Source organism: Dermatophagoides pteronyssinus, unplaced genomic scaffold (assembly GCF_027571235.1).
Source record: "Dermatophagoides pteronyssinus isolate colony J.1.1.1.1 unplaced genomic scaffold, Derpt_VIB-CSIC_2022.12 sq0036, whole genome shotgun sequence".
Taxonomy (NCBI): Eukaryota; Metazoa; Arthropoda; class Arachnida; order Sarcoptiformes; family Pyroglyphidae; genus Dermatophagoides; species Dermatophagoides pteronyssinus.
Genome location: NW_027461560.1, coordinates 198,437 through 217,217, shown reverse-complemented (window position 1 = coordinate 217,217; position 18,781 = coordinate 198,437). Strand labels below are relative to the sequence as shown.

The 18,781-nt window shown below is 27.3% G+C and overlaps 1 protein-coding gene across 2 annotated transcripts; it reads left to right on the top strand.

Moving 5' to 3' along the window:
• The first annotated feature begins 359 nt into the window (after positions 1 to 359).
• Positions 360 to 18,322, top strand: LOC113789462 (uncharacterized). Of its 2 annotated transcripts, XM_075823769.1 has the most exons (7): positions 360 to 1,092; positions 1,176 to 1,214; positions 5,303 to 5,797; positions 8,333 to 8,725; positions 11,158 to 11,875; positions 11,973 to 13,094; positions 17,030 to 18,322. In XM_075823769.1, exons 3-7 carry the CDS (start codon positions 5,528 to 5,530, stop codon positions 18,127 to 18,129), a joined length of 3,603 nt encoding a protein of 1,200 aa, XP_075679884.1. In that variant the 5' UTR covers positions 360 to 1,092; positions 1,176 to 1,214; positions 5,303 to 5,527; the 3' UTR covers positions 18,130 to 18,322. The 2 variants fall into 2 exon arrangements, with proteins under 2 accessions (XP_075679884.1, XP_075679883.1); XM_075823768.1 differs by having other exon boundaries at positions 360 to 1,214.
• Positions 18,323 to 18,781: the final 459 nt, after the last annotated feature.

Here is an 18,781-nt window from a genome sequence, read left to right as displayed (position 1 = left end):
CAAAAAAGAAATTTTCATTTTTTTCTTCACTTCTTTTCAATCAAATTGCACAGGAAAAGCACATCTTGATGATTGGAAACTTTTTTTTCGAAACAAAGAATTTTTTCTCCAAAGTTTTTTTAAGAAAAAAAATTTCCTGTTCAGTCCATTTGAAACAAGCCAATTTATTCTTTCAATTGTTTCAAAATGTATACAATGTGAACAAACCAAAAACAGAAAACACTAAAGAATCATAACCAGAATCAGAATTTTCAATAAATTCTATATATACAAAAAGATATGAATGAATTTTCTTTGGGAAAGACATGCGTAACAATCGATAACGATTCACAAAGCGCATGTCTCGGTGTGAAGAATTTTACTTTTTTTTCGTTGGATATAAAATGAATAACCGACGGTTATTTTCAATCGTATTTCAGTAAACATGATGACATCGTTTCGAAAACACACACACATCATCATCATCATCTAATGATTCAATTCCGTATCATCGATCGACATCGACATAACATTCTAATGAATCCAACAACACAAAAAAAAATTTGATTTTGAAATTGAAATTCCCTCATCACGTTCATGAAAGAAAATTGGTAAAGGTGGTAATGGCAAGATAGATTGTGGTTTTTCTTTCTTTGATTATTAGAAACAAAAAAAATAAATTGAATGTCTTTGGTACCTTTCGTGACCAGAATAATCCTTTCATTCTTTTTTTTTCTCGAAATTATTTCACACTTTCATTATCGTCATCATTATCATCATCGACATGTTATAGCTTGAAGTAAAAGCAAAATAGAAAAAAAAGAAAAATTCAATGATTCTTTTAAATAATGATTCTTGGTGCGTGTGTGTGTGTGTAATGGAATTCATTTCGCTTTTTTCACACATCATTTACCATCATACACCATCTGTCACTAGTTTTTTTTCCGTTGAAAGAAAAATTTAAATTTTAAAATAATTTAAATTTGTGAATCTTTTTCTTTGTTTTTCGGTGGTTATTATTGTCAAAATTGTTCATCTGTTTGTGTTTGGTGTTTCATAAAATGCTTTACGTGTATGCAAAAGTGGATTTTGAAAAAAACGTTGAATAAAGATGTAATTTTTCTTTAGTTTTTTCCTCGTTATAATAAATTATTATTATCGTTGTTACTTACTTACTTACTTTTATTTCTGTTAAGTTTCTGATTACGAAATTTTCTATTTTTGTTTCACCCAGGGTAAGTTACAATTGATATCATTATCATCATCATTATCAAACAATCGAAAACGGTCGAAACAATCGATTATATCGATATTGATATATATATCAATTTCGCAATCTAAAGTGTTTTTACTTGTAATGGTTTCCCTAAATATGAATAAATTATTACAAAAATGAATCCATTTAATCAAGGGAAAAATAATAATAATGATTATATGGAAATGATAAACGATCATATGATGATTATTCGGGGTGGGGGAAAAATTGATGAATAAAATTGAAACTAAAAAAAAGTATGAAAGTGTAAATGAAGAAGAAAAAAAAATTTCAAAAAATCAATCATTGCCAGGAATATTTTTTCTCTTTTTTAAATAAGGAAATTCCAGAAAATTTCTCATCATTTTTCTTTTGAATATCAATGATAATGATGAATAAATTAACATTTACCTTCAACATAATCATTTATTGTGTTTTTATTTGCTGGTTTTTGGTTGGTAATTCTTCAGAATTCAATAGCCAGAATAAGAAGAAGAAGAAGAAGAACAAACGTTTTGTTTTTTTTTTCGTTGTTTATTTTGCCATTATCCGAATAATAATTTCTATTAATAACTTTGGTTCTGGAATCGTCTCTCTCTCTCTCTCTCTTCAATAAACAACCAAATATCCAAATAGATATACATTCAATATATAATCAAATTCTAATTTGTTAAAAAACTGTCAAATTTTTTATGAACAACTTTTTGTCAATCGATTGTTTGCTTGTCCATTATGATTATGGAAAATTTTTTTCTCTCTTTGTTGTTGTTGTTGTAAAAAAAAATTCTTTATTCAACACACAGAAAAATGAAACGTAAAATAGTTCGATTTTTGCCAAAAACCATAACATTTTTGGGTTTTAACGTCATCCACAAAATGTTATGGTTTTTTCCTCAATATTTTATGGAAAACTGAAATCGTGAAATATTAGGATTTTTTCCAGAATATTTCATGATTTTTGGCCAATCTTATACTCAGCCCAAACATTTCATGGATTTTTGTTTTGCCCAAACATTTCATGGATTTTTGTTTTGTCCCAATATTTCATGGATTTTTGTTTTGCCTCAATATTTCATGAAAAATTTCTGGACTTAGAAAATTTTTTCATTTTTGGATTAATCAAAATTTCATAATAAAATATGTACAATTTGACACTCGGCCAAACATATCGCGTTTGCAATGAATTTGCGAAGTTGGATCTACAAAAAATGATTGATTTGAAACCACGTTTCAATGAGAATGGAATTCTATCCTATCCTATCTTCCGGTCAGAATAATCATACAGACAAAATGGATGTTTCCTAAGCAAATTTTTTCAATAGGGCTAAAGAAGAAGGTATTGGATTGGATCTTCCTCCATTTGTCTAAGATGAGTTCCAATCGAATTGACTAATATCTAATCTGGTTAAAAAATGTGAAGGGGTCAAATGCTGCAATTTGATCATGAAGCCAAAACTAGTGGCTGTTGTTAACTGGCTTTGTAAACAACTGTTAACCTTAAATTGCTTTTGAATATCTGATTGGATTCATGGTCGATTCATGAAAAGATTTGGTAAATCGATGTTTGTTCGATTGAGCCATAACAATTGAACTTGAAATTTGAAACAATTCGCTAACATTCGAAACATTGTTGATAATTCAATTAAACAATTGAAATAATTCGAATCCAGCATTTTTGTTTTTAAACGAAGTTTTGTTTTCGTTTGCCATTTGACTATTTTTCGAATCAGAAAATATTATTTTGTGTAACGGCTCAAAGCATGGAAAAAACAATAGAAAGCGTTGTGGCTGGATAAGGAAATCTCCAATGGTCGAACGAGAAATCGGAAGCGATATGGAACTCAAGCAAGCATCAGTGGTGAACTGAGGGCAACCAAGGAAGATTCATCCATTCATGATAAATTATTAGAAATCACATAGCCATGATTTGAGCGATAATCTGGAAAATAAAGCAAACAAATCGGAGAATTTCAATCTATCCTTGGCCAATAATCTTAATTTTTTATAATTTTATTCACTGATTAACTTGTTTACTTTTTGTTTATGAATTTAAAAATGATCTTTATGCCACCTTAGTCGGCTAAATTTATCTTTCTTTTCTCTTTTATTTCGCATTTTTTTTGTAAATAAAAATATTTTTAACCAGAATATTTCATGATTTTTGCCCAAAAATATTCAGTCTTTTCCAGAATATTTCATGGATTTTTCCAAGAAATATTAGGTCTTTTCCAGAATATTTCATGATTTTTGGCCACAAATATTTGAGTTTTTGCCTCAATATTTCATGGATTTTGCCCAGAAATACAAAAAGAAAAAAACCATAACATTTTGTGGATGACGTTAAAACCCAAAAATGTTATGAATTTTGCCGTATATTTTACGACTTTATTTTTCTGTGTGAAGAATTTTTCAACAACAAAACACACACACACCAGACACACACATCATCTATTTGACACAATGCAAAATGCAATACATTGGATGTGAAGAGAGAAAAAAAATATGAATATTTTTTTTCAAATAAAATAATTTTCAAATATTTGGAGAGAAAAAAAATGAGAATGAAATTCTTGGTAAATAAATTCTTTCTCTGATTTTTTTTCTATTCCATCTCTCTCTCTCTCTCTCTCTCTCTCTCTCTCTCTCTCTCTCTCTCTCTCTCTCTCTCTCTCTCTCTCTCTCTCTCTCTCTCTCTCTCTCTCTCTCTCTCTCTCTCTCTCTCTCTCTTCTTTTCACATTTTTTTTTTATTTACAATTTTTCCAATATGCAAATATTACATAAATAAACATTTAGATTCTAGAATGTCTGACTGAATGACTGACTGAATGACTAGATATGACGTAAATACTAATTTTATCGAAAAAAATACAAAAAAAAAAAAAATACAAAATATTGAATCACCATTGAACGAGGAAGAAAAACAATTTTTGGTTCAAACATTTGTAAAGAATCGATCAATCACAAAATTGATTTTAATAAATTCTGTTTTCTTTTTTTTTCTTCACTGAATTTGTTTGTTTGTTTGTTGTTTTTTATCAATAGTTTCGAAGTTGTGTATAAACAGCAAGTTGTAGTGTCAATTTTTGTTGTTGTTATTGTCGAAATAGGTAAATCTAGAATCTATAGAATTAAAGCAGTGTAGCCAACTTTTTTTTCTTCACTATAGTGGTATGTTAATCATTACGGATCACGTAGAAGAACGAACGGAAAAAAAATGAAAATCTTATTATAATTTTTGAGAGTATATTTTTTTATCATAAAAAAATAGGCTATTTCAACATAAATATGATTAGAAAATTTTTTTTAAAATTCTGTAATATTTCCTGTTTTTCTTCCTGTTGTTGTTGTTTTTTTCTCTCATATAAATAAAGCTTTAGCTTTATGAAATTCAACACAAAAAAATATAACTCTAATAAAACTAACTAATGAGATGTTATAATGAGATACAGTTGTTGTTTGAATTTTTAAATTGTGTGCATAGAATTAGGTTGGTTGTTTGGTTTTTCTGACCGAATGGCATCCATGAAAATTTCAAAAACTTTTTCCATTTTGCACTTGTGTGTGTGCTTTTGAGATTAACAAAGATTAAGTTTCTGTCGTTGTTGTTGTTGTTGCCCTCAGACTTATTGAATTTTTTTCCAATTGTTCCTTATCAGATGCACTGAATAAATAAATAAATATGAATAAGGGAAAAAATTTATTCGTGGGAAGCGAATCTCAAGGGAAAAAAAATCTGTTGATTGATTGATTTGAATTTTTAAATTGTCAAAATTCAAATGATAAATCCGAGGATAATGATGATAATGGTGACTAAAACAATAAGTTTAAAATTTAATTACAATGTGAATGATGATGATGATAATAGAGAGAAAAAAAACAAATTTTCTTAACCCCTTGTTTCCCTTCGTATCGGGATAAAAATATACACAATATTGTACTTACAGTGATGATAATCATTTTGTTTTTCTTCAAAGAAATAATAATATTCATAAAGGAAAAAATATCAGAATCTATCATCATCGAAAATCATTAATGTTTTTTCACTTTTCTCTTTTGTCTGACAACAGGGTACAATCACCAAGCAGCAAAAGAAAAAGAAATGATCATTAACCATGATCATAGCAACAAAAAAACATGGTTGTTCATTTTTGTTTACCTTGATTGATCATCAATTGATTATTTCATCACTCAAAATGATTGATTATTGAATAATAATTTTAAAATTCAAATTGGATGATTACACATAATGCTTCGAAAAATGAAACATGAACGAAAATTGAGAATTTTCAGATATGGACACCATTATTCAATCTACATTCATTATAGCAGCCGTTTCTGCATTTGAATCATCCGAATTATTATTATTATCATCAGTAGCCGAAATGGATAATTTTACAGTGATTATTGATGAACCAACAACAACAACAACAACAATAACAACAACAATCATACCGGCAATACCTGAATGGATTGAAACAATGCGTTATATTAAAATCAGTTTATTAGCCTTAATGTTTATATTAATATTTTGTGGTAATACATTTGTATTGGTTGCATTAAATGTAAGTTTTTTTTTGGTTTTTCATTAAATAAAAATTCTGGTAGTGTTTTTTAATTAATTAACAAAAAATGGAAAAGATAAGAAAGAGTTAGAAAATGAAAAAGAAAAGAAAAGAATTTGGCAAATGTCAAAGTTGGATTGTGAAAAAAAGAAAAATCTATTTTGGAGATAATGTTAATTCAGGGTTATTTATTTTTTTGCTCATAAAACATTTATCAATTATAAATGTAATAATGAATCTTTTTTCTCGTAAAAAAAAATTCTTTCGGAAAACTTTCTTTGTTTCTCTTTTTGTTTCCCTGATTTGACAAAACATCTTTCTTTTTTTTCAAAAACAAAGTTAATCAAATGAACCAAACACTGTAGTACATTTGACATTACTGACCGAATTTGAAAATAACGTTTTTCTTCTTATTAGCTAAATGCAACATCTTTTTCTTGCTTTGTATCGTTCCGGTTGACGACTAGAATAAGAAATGAAATGAAAAAACAAAAGAAAAAAACAAACACCTACACACCCACACAGTAATATAACACACACCGTTTATTCATATGAATAAAAATAGTGAGAAAAACATTTTTAACCTATTTTTTTCATGTTGTTGTTGTTGTTATTATTCGTAAAAGAAAAAGAAAATTAATAGGATGTGTTTCAGCAAAAAAATTCAACAACGTTTTGGTACCATCTTCCTCTTTTTTGTCCTTAAATTTTTGGATAAAAATGAAAAAAATTTATGCAAATGTAAAGTTTGGTCATCATCAATTCATATATAGAATGGGTTCCCTAGTGTGTGTGTTATTTGTGTGGTTAGGGATGGGGAATAGAAACAGTGTGAAAAAAGTGTTGAAAATAACGGAAATTATTTTTCACTAATTTTGAATTTGAATTCAAAGTTTTTTTCTTTCTTTCTTTCATTCAAATCAAATCAAATCAAACCGAAAATCTTTTTTGCTGAATGTTTTTTTGCCCAAAGTTATTCACCCAAATCAAATTAACTTGTAATAAATTTTCGGAAAATTTCTCAATATTTAAAAAAAAAAAAAATTTCGGTGGTTAACACTGGAATTTTTTCTCCCTCCCGTATGGAGTTAGTGTATCAGCCAAAACAATTGTTTTTGTTTAAAAATAACCATCTGATTCTGTCCACCAGAATAGATTCTTTTGATTTCTAATTTTAGATTTTTTTTTCTCTGAAACACAAAACAAACTAAAGCAAAGCAAAAAGTATACCATTTTTGTTCCTAAGGGTGATAATAAATTTTTAAAATGAAATTTGATTTTTATTTTTAACTTTTTTTTTTGCTATTCCCCAATTCAGTGCAAGTGTGTTTTTTTTTTTTTGTTTGTTTGGTCTATATATCGCGATATAACCGGAAATTATTTTTTCGTTGAAAATTTTTCAGTTCAGAAAAAATTATTCCGGAAACTTTTCTTCCTTTTATTTCCATTATTGAATGATTTTGTTGTTGTTGTTGTTGTCCATCCACTATTGTGAAGTTTCCCATTACCTATGATTTGTTTGTTTGTTTCGTTTCAATATCCAGGACTATGTAAATAGATTAATGGTCCATTACCAACGAATGGTGGAATGTAATGATTGAAATATTTTACAATTAATTTTATTCACATTCAATGATTATCAATACAAAATTGTTTCAGTGAAAATTCCACCAAAAGAATTTCCTTTGAATCAATTTTTTTTCTTTTCTTCTTCTTCTTTGCTCGCCAATTTCATTGTAAATGTAGAAAAACAACCGTATAGGGAAATTCTTGAAGAAAATTGCATCCGTAAGCTAAATAGACAGGAAAAATAAAAGTAAACAAAAAAAGAAAATCTTTGAAAAAAATTTTCTGCACTATCATCATCATCATCATTGACTTTAATAACTCTCAAAGAATCAAAGATTGTTGAAAGAATTCGAAACATTTCAAACCAAAAAAAAAAATGTTTCCATTTAAATGTCTATTGCCCGAAAATTTTCTCGAAATCTGAAACAACAACTTGTGATTTCTGGAAAAATTTCTTGATGAAAGAATTTGTATAATGATTATCACCAAAAGGAGTTACAATATAAAAACAAAACAACAACAAAAAAAATTACCGGAAATTTGCTCGGAATAAATGAGAATAAATCGAATGAAGAAAAAGATGAAACATACACGAAATTTTCTAATTTCAATTGAAATTGAATACATTTTCCAGGTTATTCAGGTGTGCAGGTGTAGGTGTGTGTGTGTAGGTATATTTGTCATGGCTAACAATAATCATTAATGATTATTACCTGACCCTAAAGGTTTTATTCATTGATGAATTTCAAGTTTTTTTTCACCTGAATTATCATTACTTTTCTCTTTTCTCTGAACAATAATTCATTTTGTTCGTGCAGAATATTGGGTAGAATTTCATATTTTTATTCGTATTTCTGGTTAATGATAAATGTTTTTCTTTTCTTTTCTTCTTGTTTTTTCACACATTTTTTTCTGATTAATCATTTTTTTTGTTTCGTTTTTTTTTCTCGTTTGTTTGCTCAAAAGAATCGAAAACTACGCAAAAATCGAATGTATTTCTTTTTGGCTCATCTATCTATTGCTGATTTAGTCACCGGGTTTTTTAACGTATTACCACAATTAGGTTGGGAAATTGCACGTCGTTTTTATGGTGGAAATATACTTTGTAAAATGATTAAATTTTTACAAATACTTGGTCCATATTTATCATCATATGTATTAGTTATGACAGCTATTGATCGTTATCAAGCAATTTGTCATCCATTATCCAATTCATTAGCACATACAAGACGTTCACGTTGGATGGTTGCTTGTGCATGGATTATGTCATTATTATTTTGTACACCACAAACATTTATATTTAGTTATCAAAAAATTTCTGCAACATCAGATGATTATGAATGTTGGGCAACATTTCCGGTAAGTATTTTTTGATTGATTGATTCATTTTCATTTTTGATTTCACACAAACAAACACCTATATCAGCCATATCAGATTCAATCATTTTTGTTTATTCATTCCAAAATGGAAAATTCATTCGTTTTAATCAACCAAATCGAATTCAAACACAATTCTTAACACTTTGTGGTTATTTTTTATTTTGAGACGAAAAAAACCCTTTGAGATTTGATTGTAGAATAGAATTCATTCAATAAATAAATACTGATTGGATTTACCCAAAAAAGAAAATAAACGATTCAGAAATTGAATACAAAATCGGATCTTTTCAAGTTTCTTTTAAGTTTCTTTCGATACCAGATCGATTTCACTATATCATACGTAAAATGGCTGACGTATAGAAAAAAAAAGGAAAATTCTTTTTCATTATTTCAATTGTCAAAGTGCATTTGTTCGTTCCAATTGTATACAATGCCAATATTTTCAATAATGAAGCCATACTGAAACTGAAACTTTTCCTTTTCTTTCTTTTTTTTTTTTTTTGATGAATGAATCAAAATTAATTAAAATTAAATCAATTTCACATGAGAAAATCAAGTTCATTCACTGGATTTTTTGTTTTTGTTTTTGTTATGGTAGTTCACGTGTATTATCGATTTTGATTTCTTTCCTCAATTGATTTCGAAAATAATTCAAAGAATTATTATGTTGTTGTTGTTGTTGTTTGGCCAGATTCTTGATAAACAAAATAAAAAATGTTGATTCGAATTCTATTTCGACACACAAATGCCAAAGATGGGTCGAAATTGAAATCGAATCTTTTTTTCCCGAATATCAAATATCCACCAAGCATCGGTGTTTACATTCTTATTCTTTTTTTGTTTTCATAATGATCACATGATTTTATGTTTTTTTTTGCTTTGTTTGATTACTTTGTTTCTAACGAAAATGATGAAAGAAAAAACCAAAACAAAAGAAGAATATTATTATTATTTTCTTTAGTAGAAAAAAAATTTGAAAATTTTCATCATTATTTTTTCATTTTCAGTTCTGTGTTTTTGCTTTGTGTTTGCGTGTAAATTTTCGCCATTTTTTCATAATAATAATGCAAATGTTTGGTTTATCATCATCATCATCATCATCATCTTTGGGTGTGATGTGATGCATATGTGCATTCTAAAACCCAAAAGGCAGATACCAAGAATCAGAACAAAAACAAAAAAAATGAATGATATTGCAAACCGAAAAATGAATGAATGAATGCAGAACCCCGACCAAAAAAAAAAAAAACCCAAGAGAATGAGTAAATATGGGAAATGAAACCAGGAATGAAAAACAGGAAGAAAAAAGATGATTGAAATGAAATCAGATGCATGATATAATTCATATCATCAACATCATCATCATCATTATCAATGTCATCACATTTTAAATTAAAAAAATAGCACTGAACAGAATGTGAAATTTCATTCATTTATTCGAAAACAGCGAACTGGGTAATTCTTTCTTTTGATGAATAAAAAAAACAGAAAATACAAAGTTTTTTTCTCTATTTTTTTTGCCACAGATAACCTTTTTTTTATGTTGATATCAAGATGTCAAGCATATAATAATTTCATTTCATTTTTGTTGAAATTTGTCATGTGTGATTAACAGGAAATTAAGTGGAACAAAAAAAAATTCGAAACCAGATTCTGAATTCTGTCTGGTTTTTTTTTCCAGACATGGAAAAAAACAAACATCAGCTTGGATAATTTGATGTTATTATTGATTTTGGTTTGTTTTTCGACGTTGTTCTTATCGCGTTACGCATTATTGATTAGTGGTTTTGTTGTTTGTTGTTTATTTTTCATCCAGATATTGATTACCCCGAAAAAATAAACAAAAAATTTCAAGCTGTCGCCCAATGACTTGATCATGTAGAGATTGTGGCCAAGTATTTTGTTGTTGCTTTGATTATAAAATAATGATGATGATGATGGAAATTTTACAGGCAAAATTCTTTGAAAAAAATTTTCAAAATGGATTCATAATGATTTCATTTAAATTTTTCGGTTATAGTTGATTATTTACTCATTTCAGGATTTCATTATTGTTATTGTTTTTGTGTTTGTATTTGTTTTGCTTCAATCTTCAATCTGACAAAATTTTTACGTCATTCGTCAATATTGAAATGAGTATGGCTTCAAGGAATCAAGGCTCTCTCTCTCTCTCTCTCTCTCTCTCTCTTGGGTGATAATAACACTAAAAAAACTGACTATTTTTGTCTTTTCCTTGTTATTATTGTCGTCATCGTCGTCGATTATTATTATTAACAAAAAAAACTGGAATCATTAAATTCTTATCCGAATAGGGGTATATGCGTTTGTTTGTCTGTAAACACAGAAGCAAAAGATGAATATTAATTACACTTTTCTCTTTTTTTTCCATCTCAAAAAAAAACAACAAACAGGAACCATATATGACAAAAATGTATGTAACATGGTATACTGTCAGTGTATTTATCGTACCATTCATCATATTAACATGGACACATTATTTTATTTGTCGTGAAATATGGTTAAATTGGCATTATAAACGACAAAGTTTATTAATTAAACCTGAAACAATACATAATCAACAACAACAAAATGATACCATAAATAGAACAAAAAAATCTTATTCAATATCATCATCATTAGGTGGTAGTGTTAATCAATTTATACATCGTTTATCAAATGTTGGTATTAATGATAATAATAATGAAAAAAATCCTGATTTGGGTATAAATTCTATTGATAATCATTCATTGACAATAACACCGCCAACAACAACAACAACAAAATGGTATGGTCAATCAAGACTAACAACACCAACAACAAAATTTGCTTGTCGTCGTTTATTTTTATTTAATCGAAAATCATCAATATCATCATCATCATCAAATGAATCATTTACTTGTTCATCATCGTTGCCTTCATCAAATCCGGCCATGAATCATCATCATCATCATCAACAACAAATTATATCAAATCGATGTCCAATTCATCCGGATCATTATCAATTTCGTCATAATAATCATAATCATCATTCGCAACAACAACATCGAACATTTTCATTAAGAAATCCATCAATATCAATAACCAAAGATAATGAACAAAAACAAACAAATAGATTGATTGAACAGAATGGTAAGTTTAATGATGATGAAAAAATGAAAAAATCTAATGAATATTCATCATGGAATCGTTTGAAAAAATTTAAATTTTTCTCTTTTTTGCGCCATAGAATCAAAAAATGAATCGAAAAATCCGGAACAAAACAAATCTAAAACTGTACATAATCATCATCATCAACAACATTATTATTTAAAACGTTCAAAATCAGAAAGTGAATTAATGTATCGACGACAGGAAAAAAAATTAAAACATTTACAATATTATCGTTATCAAAGTGAAAAAAATCGACGATATTCTAATCGAAAACCATCGCTTACATTATTATCTTCATCATCATCATCATCATCGTCAATATCATCAATATCCACCGAAAATGATCATCAAAATAATAATGATCGCTGTGATGAACGAAATAATCGAAAACGTAAACGTTATCGTCGTAATTCTATACAAATAATTCCATTGAATAAGAATTCGAACAAAATTCAAACATTATCAAAATGTTTAGATCAAGAACAACTGATGACAAGATCAATATCACAACGACGACCACCACCACCACCCCGACGGCCACCATCATCATCAATATCATCACCATCAAATCAAATTCAAATGACAATACAATGTATTTGTTGTAAACAATGTTGTCCAAATTGTCAATTATCATCGAATCATCATCATCAACAACGAAAACATTCAATGAAATCAAATCCAGATTCTTCATTATCATCAAAAACAATGTCCTATCAATGTACTACTAATGGTAATATGTTGATGAATGGAACAAAACATTCAAAATTTATTAATCAAAATCAAAATATTACAAATGAATATGATGAACATGAATCATTTGATATAAAGAATGCAAAATCTGATCCAAATGTTTCATCATCATTATCATTAATAAAATTAAAGAATGCCACAACAACACCGTTACAATCACAACAACAATCATCAACATCTGTTTCGATTGATAGTAGTAATAATAATAATAATGTTGTAAATGTATTTGTTCCACGTAATTATCATATCAATACAGGTGGACAACCAAATAAACGTATGAGTAATCCACGTATACATTCAATGCATGGTTTAACACGTGCAAAAATTAAAACAGTTAAAATAACATTGGTTGTTATTACATGTTATGTTTTATGTTCATTACCATTTATATGTGTACAATTATGGGCCGAATATTGGCCAAATGCTCAAGAAAGTCCAATATATTCAGGTTTGTATTTGGTTTTTGTTATTTTTTTCCTTTTTTTAATGAAAGTGAAAATCCAATTAAAAAAACATGAATTTTTTTTCCCATCGTTCGTAGGAATATGTTTTTCCACACACCCATGCATATATTGTGTGTTTCCTTTTCCATTGTTTCTTTTTTTCAGAAAGAATACATTGTTATTCAATGTTATCAGGAACACGTTTTAAAAAAAACCATTTAGTTCTTGTTTTACAGGCCATTTAAATCATTTAGATATTTTTTTTTGCTTTGTAACATTAATTTAATATTACTATGAAAAAAAGTGAAAATAAAAAACTACACTGAATGAATATTATTTCCGTTGTTTTATTGTAACCTTTTCTTTTTTGAATGTTGTTGTTTTGAAAGTTATATACATGTAATGGAATTTTCGCACAGATTAGGCAAATTCTGTTGATCATTATTTCCATTTTTTTCTTGTTGTTGTTGTTGTTATTGTTATTGTTACTTGGTTTTGGCTTTAAAGTGGAACATATTTATGAATAATTATAGACCAAAAATTCTGTTTTGAACGGCAAAGATTTTTGTTGTTTTTGTTGTTGCAAACATTAATCAAATCTATTCGATAAAGATTATGCAAATGGATTTTTTTCTTCTTTCCTTTTTCATATTCAACCATATGAAAATATGACTTATGAAATTTTCTTATTTTTCATTATCAAACATCATAATTATTTTATTTTTTCGTACAAATTCAATCAAATCTAGTTAAATGTTTGTATTGGAATCAAGGATAACAAAAAAAGTTGGTCGTCAACCAAGACATTTCAAATTCGTTTCAATTTCGTTTCTTTTTTTTTGTTGAAAATTTCATGATTCCGTCTCTGATTCTGATATGATCATACAACACAAAAATCATAAATAATAATCTTATTTCGAATATTGTGTAAAAGAAAGAATTATAAGAAATGAAAATGAAAAAAAATGAAATCATTGAAATCAAGAATCACACAAACAGAAGAAAAAAGCGAGAAAAATATAAAATCCGCTTATAGAAGCAGAAGAAATTCTTTTTCATCTTCACTGATTAACAGAATTCTGTCTTCTATACATAGTCTACATAGTACAAATGCATTATGCATTTTTTGTCGGGTTTACATTTCCGATTGATTGATTGATGAATTGATTGATTGATTTTGATTTCAAATTTCAATAATTTTATCGATTTAATTTGATGTTTATATTTGATGCAAAACAACAACAAAACAGCAACAACAACAACAACAAAACAATAATCAAATTCAAATTCTTTCATTTCGTTGAAAAAATTTCCTTCATTTCATTTCATTTCAAAACAAAATGAAAATGTAATTATTGTTTTTGTGGAAAAAAATGTGTTTTTGTTATTTAAATTTCCCATTAATCATCATTATTCATTGTTGAAACGGAATATTTTTCCCATTTTATTTACATTTAAATAATTTAGTTTTGTCTTTTTCAAAAAAAATGTTGTTGTTCATAACAAAGTGTTAACCAAAATGTGAAACAAAAGAGATTGAAGAATTTTTTCAAGTTTTTCGAGTTGATCAAAAGAAAAGTCAACAAAAATAAAAATTATCACCCAGTGTAATGAGCTTAATAATAAGGAATCTTTTGTGTGTATGTGTTGTTCGTGTATGTATTAAGATGTTTCCATTTTTTTCCATTATAATGTATTTTCTTTACTTTTTTTCAAACAAGATTCTTATTTACTTAACTTTTTTTGTTTGTTTGTTTGTTTGTTTTGAATAACTTTGCCGACCTTGTTGAAGAAGATTTTTTTTTTTTTGTTTTCGAGTTCAAGCCTGGTGTGTTTTTTTTTTGGTTGCTATTTTCCAGAAGCCAATAAAAAATCTGTGTATACCAAGTTTGTGTTTTCTGAATTGTAAGAAAATTATCTTGAAAGAATCATCTATGTGAAGAGAAGAATGAAAAAATGATAGTAAAAAAATGAAAATGGGCACGGAATTTTCATTTTCGTTCACTGTTTCATTTTCATTTCTTTTTGCTAATTTGCTTATATAAAAAAAAACTTTCATTTTGTATTAAAATGTTGATAAGAATGAAGTGTGTGAGTGAAGAAAAAAAAAATGAAAATAGATTACTTTTATGTGAATGTTAATCTTGCAGAATTACTACTGTACTGTTATGTTGTAAATTCTTCTTTCAAATATTTCTATCATTTTTTTTATTTCGTAAGCCAATTTCCCATTGTTGAAACCGGGCCGGAAAAGAAGAGCGGTTATTTTTCATCTTACTTAACACGAGAAGAATAAACCACGTTAGTCGATGAAACCATTTGAAACATAAATGGATTCCATGTCTATTGCACAGAAAGGATCTAAATGTTTGTTTGTTTTTTTTCATTGAAACTAAATGGGTTTTTCTCTCTCTCGCTTTGGTTTCGTTTAAAATTTAAATTTACCCATCATAAAATGATGAATATATCCATGAATAAAATGTGGCTAGTTTAGGGTGATGAATGTGTATTTATATAAATCCCATAAATACCCAAATGTTATTGGCTATTTTTGAATATGTAATGTTGTTGTTTTTCTTTTGTTGCTTTTTTTTGTTGTTGTTGCAAAATATATTTAAATTTTTCATGAATTTTGCAGCATTTTAATCGTTTTTTGAACTTCGTTTCTCTCGTTTATTTACAAGAATTTTGGTAACATTTTCATATATTCATTTTCGATTTCAGAATATTATTTGTGCATGAATAATTTCTTTTTAAAATTTTCTGATGAAATAGAAATAAACATTTCGAAATAAAAAAAAAATTATTGAATATCGTGATCCAATTGAGTCGAATCGCTTCGGAATAAAACTTGATAAACACTTGAGTTTATTATTTTCTCTCTCACACACAAATGATTTTAGAATGAAATTTTCTGATTCAAATTTGAAATCAGGAAAAAATTTTTTTTGCATCCACATTCTTGACATTATAATTTTCCTTTTTTTTCATTTCAATGTTTAGACTATTCTTATCACCGACACAAACACACACACATAAGTGGAAAATGAAATATCAAAATCATCATCATCAGTAAATGTGTCCAAAAAAGTATATTTGTGTGTCATCATCATTTATACGGTCGAATGACAATATGTTTCTTTATGTCAAACAAAATTGTACAAAAAAAAAATTCTTAATAGACATTTATTAAAGCGTAAAACGTATTTGGTATTTGAAAAAAACTTTTCTTTTTTTTGTTAAATTCTGATATGATATGTGTGTGTGTGGAGGGATAGTGTGGGTGGCTTAGAAAAAAAAACAGTTTCATCCAGATATTCATGACGATTCTCGGAAATTCAAAATGCAAATAAGTTCAAAATTGAATTCAGGTTTTTTTTTGTTTGGTTTTAAATTTCATCATGTATTTATCTTTCTGCTTATCTTTTTTTCTTTTTGTTCAGCAAACAAATCACTTGACACTTGTTTGTTAGTTTTTCCGGTAGAAAGAAGTAGAAAACTCTTATCTGCTTTCTCTTAGATGCATGTGCGATTTGTGAACAAATTTTCCCAAAAATCTTTCATTTATCCTGGTTTTCGTTTTTATTAGATTCTTTTTCCTGGTTTTATTTATTTATTTATTTATGTCCATCATCAATAAATCTGTGTTTGTTGTTCATTTTGTAAATGTTTTGTTGCATCACTGTATCTGTGTTTTTCTTTATTTCTTTTTTCAAAGGACAAATCTTATCTTTATTTGATTCAATTAATTAATTTGCTGCTGTTGTTGTTGTTTCCCAATTCTGGACATTTCGGACATGTTTTTTATTATTTTCCCAGTTTTATTTTTTGGATTCCCGAGAATGATAATAATAATAAAAATGAAATAATTACCAAACCAAAGTAATAATGGAAAATTTCTTTTTCTTTCTTTCTCTTTTTTTTCTTCTCCCAAAAACAGGTCCAATAATTGCCATATTAATGCTATTGCCAAGTCTTAATTCCTGTGTTAATCCTTGGATTTATATCTATTTTAATCCAAATTTAATAACATTATTTTGTCAATTTTTTAAACGAAAATCATCATCCGATGAACCATTATCAAAAAGTGGTGCATTATTGAATAATAATAATCCAGGTGGTGGTGGTGCTGGTGGTGGTAATGGTGGTGGATTTAAGGCAAAATTTCAAAAACATTATCGACAAACATCCGAATCACCTGATTGTTCATTAAGTTTAACCGATAATACAACAACAACATGTCATTCAACACGTTTAGTTACAAGACAAAATGATTTTTTAGTTGATATGAATAAACCAGGTGCTGGTTTTCGTTATATGGCAACAAATCGTTTAAATTTACCATCAATTACTTATCATCATCATCATCATCATCATTATAATAATAATAATCATTTAAATCATCAAAATCATTCTAATCATAATCCAAATCAATCTAAAATGAATAATGTTAATCAAAGTATTTCAATGAATAATCTTGTTCGTTATTGTAATGATGATCAAAACCATATTGCTCAAAATAATGATAATAATAACGAACAACAACAACCACAACCACAACAACAACAACAACAGAATATTGATGATAAAGAATCGATCGAATTTGTCGATTTGATTTTGGTTAATGAAAACAACAACAACAATAATCCAACAATTGATCGATCGATTGTAATCAATAATGATGTCTTTGGTGTTGATAATGATGATGATGATGATAATGATAACAATAAATGTCATCAACAGCAACAACAACATGATTCACAGCAAACAAAAAATCAAATAAATCAGTTAAAAATAAAAAATCATCGGTTAAATTCATTGACAAATCGATTAGATCGTATGTGGTTGAAATTATCATCAAATAAAAATAATGGTAATAATCGAACAACATCGACAACAACAAAAACAACAATGATAATGATACGATCAAATAAACAACAACAAAAACAACAGTATCCGGCAAAATCATCACAATTACGATTATTGAACAAAGCAACGAATGTTGAATGTGTTGTTAATGATGATCAATATATTGTATAGGATTATTTTTTGTTTTGTTTCGAGAATTTCAATGTCCCATCAAACCAAAAACCAAACCAAACCAAAAAAACCAGTCCAGTGTCTTATTTTTTTTCAATAAAATGTCTTTAATTTTATTTCAAATACTGTAAAGAAAAAAAAATTTAATTTAATTTTTGAAATAAAAATAAAAATAAAACAGATAACAAACAAACCGTAAAAAAAACTTATTTTCAATGACAATTGCGACGAACAGATCAATTGAATTTGAATTCTTTTTTTTTATTCGATAAACAAACAGAAATGTGGGGATCGATTTGATTTGATTTTATTCAAACAAACAAAACAAAAAAAAATTTCGAAATCATAAATCAAAGTTTTTTTTTATTTGGTGAAAAAAAAGTTTTTTTCGTTTCTGGTTGAAACGACAGAATTCGATCGAATGTTTGGAAAACAGTGAGGAAAAAAAAATTCGTTCGAATAATGAGTGAGCATGCGTAATTCGAAAGAATATTATTATCCAAGAAGTGAGAAAATGTTCGTAAAAAAAATGAGAAATAATGATGAAAGAAAAGAGTTTTATTATTCGATTTTTTGTTTTGAAATTAAAATTTACAAACATGTGAAGCTTATTATAAATCAAAAACACGTATATATTGTATATTTCGGGGGT

What these genes read in the sequence shown, in the direction of transcription:
- LOC113789462 (XM_075823769.1), top strand. Translation starts at nt 5,528, where the DNA reads ATGGACACCATTATTCAATCTACATTCATTATAGCAGCCGTTTCTGCA. An exon ending in AATGTTGGGCAACATTTCCG is followed by an intron (nt 8,726 to 11,157) that starts GTAAGTATTTTT and finishes AACAACAAACAG; the next exon opens with GAACCATATATGACAAAAAT. An exon ending in AGAAAGTCCAATATATTCAG is followed by an intron (nt 13,095 to 17,029) that starts GTTTGTATTTGG and finishes TCCCAAAAACAG; the next exon opens with GTCCAATAATTGCCATATTA.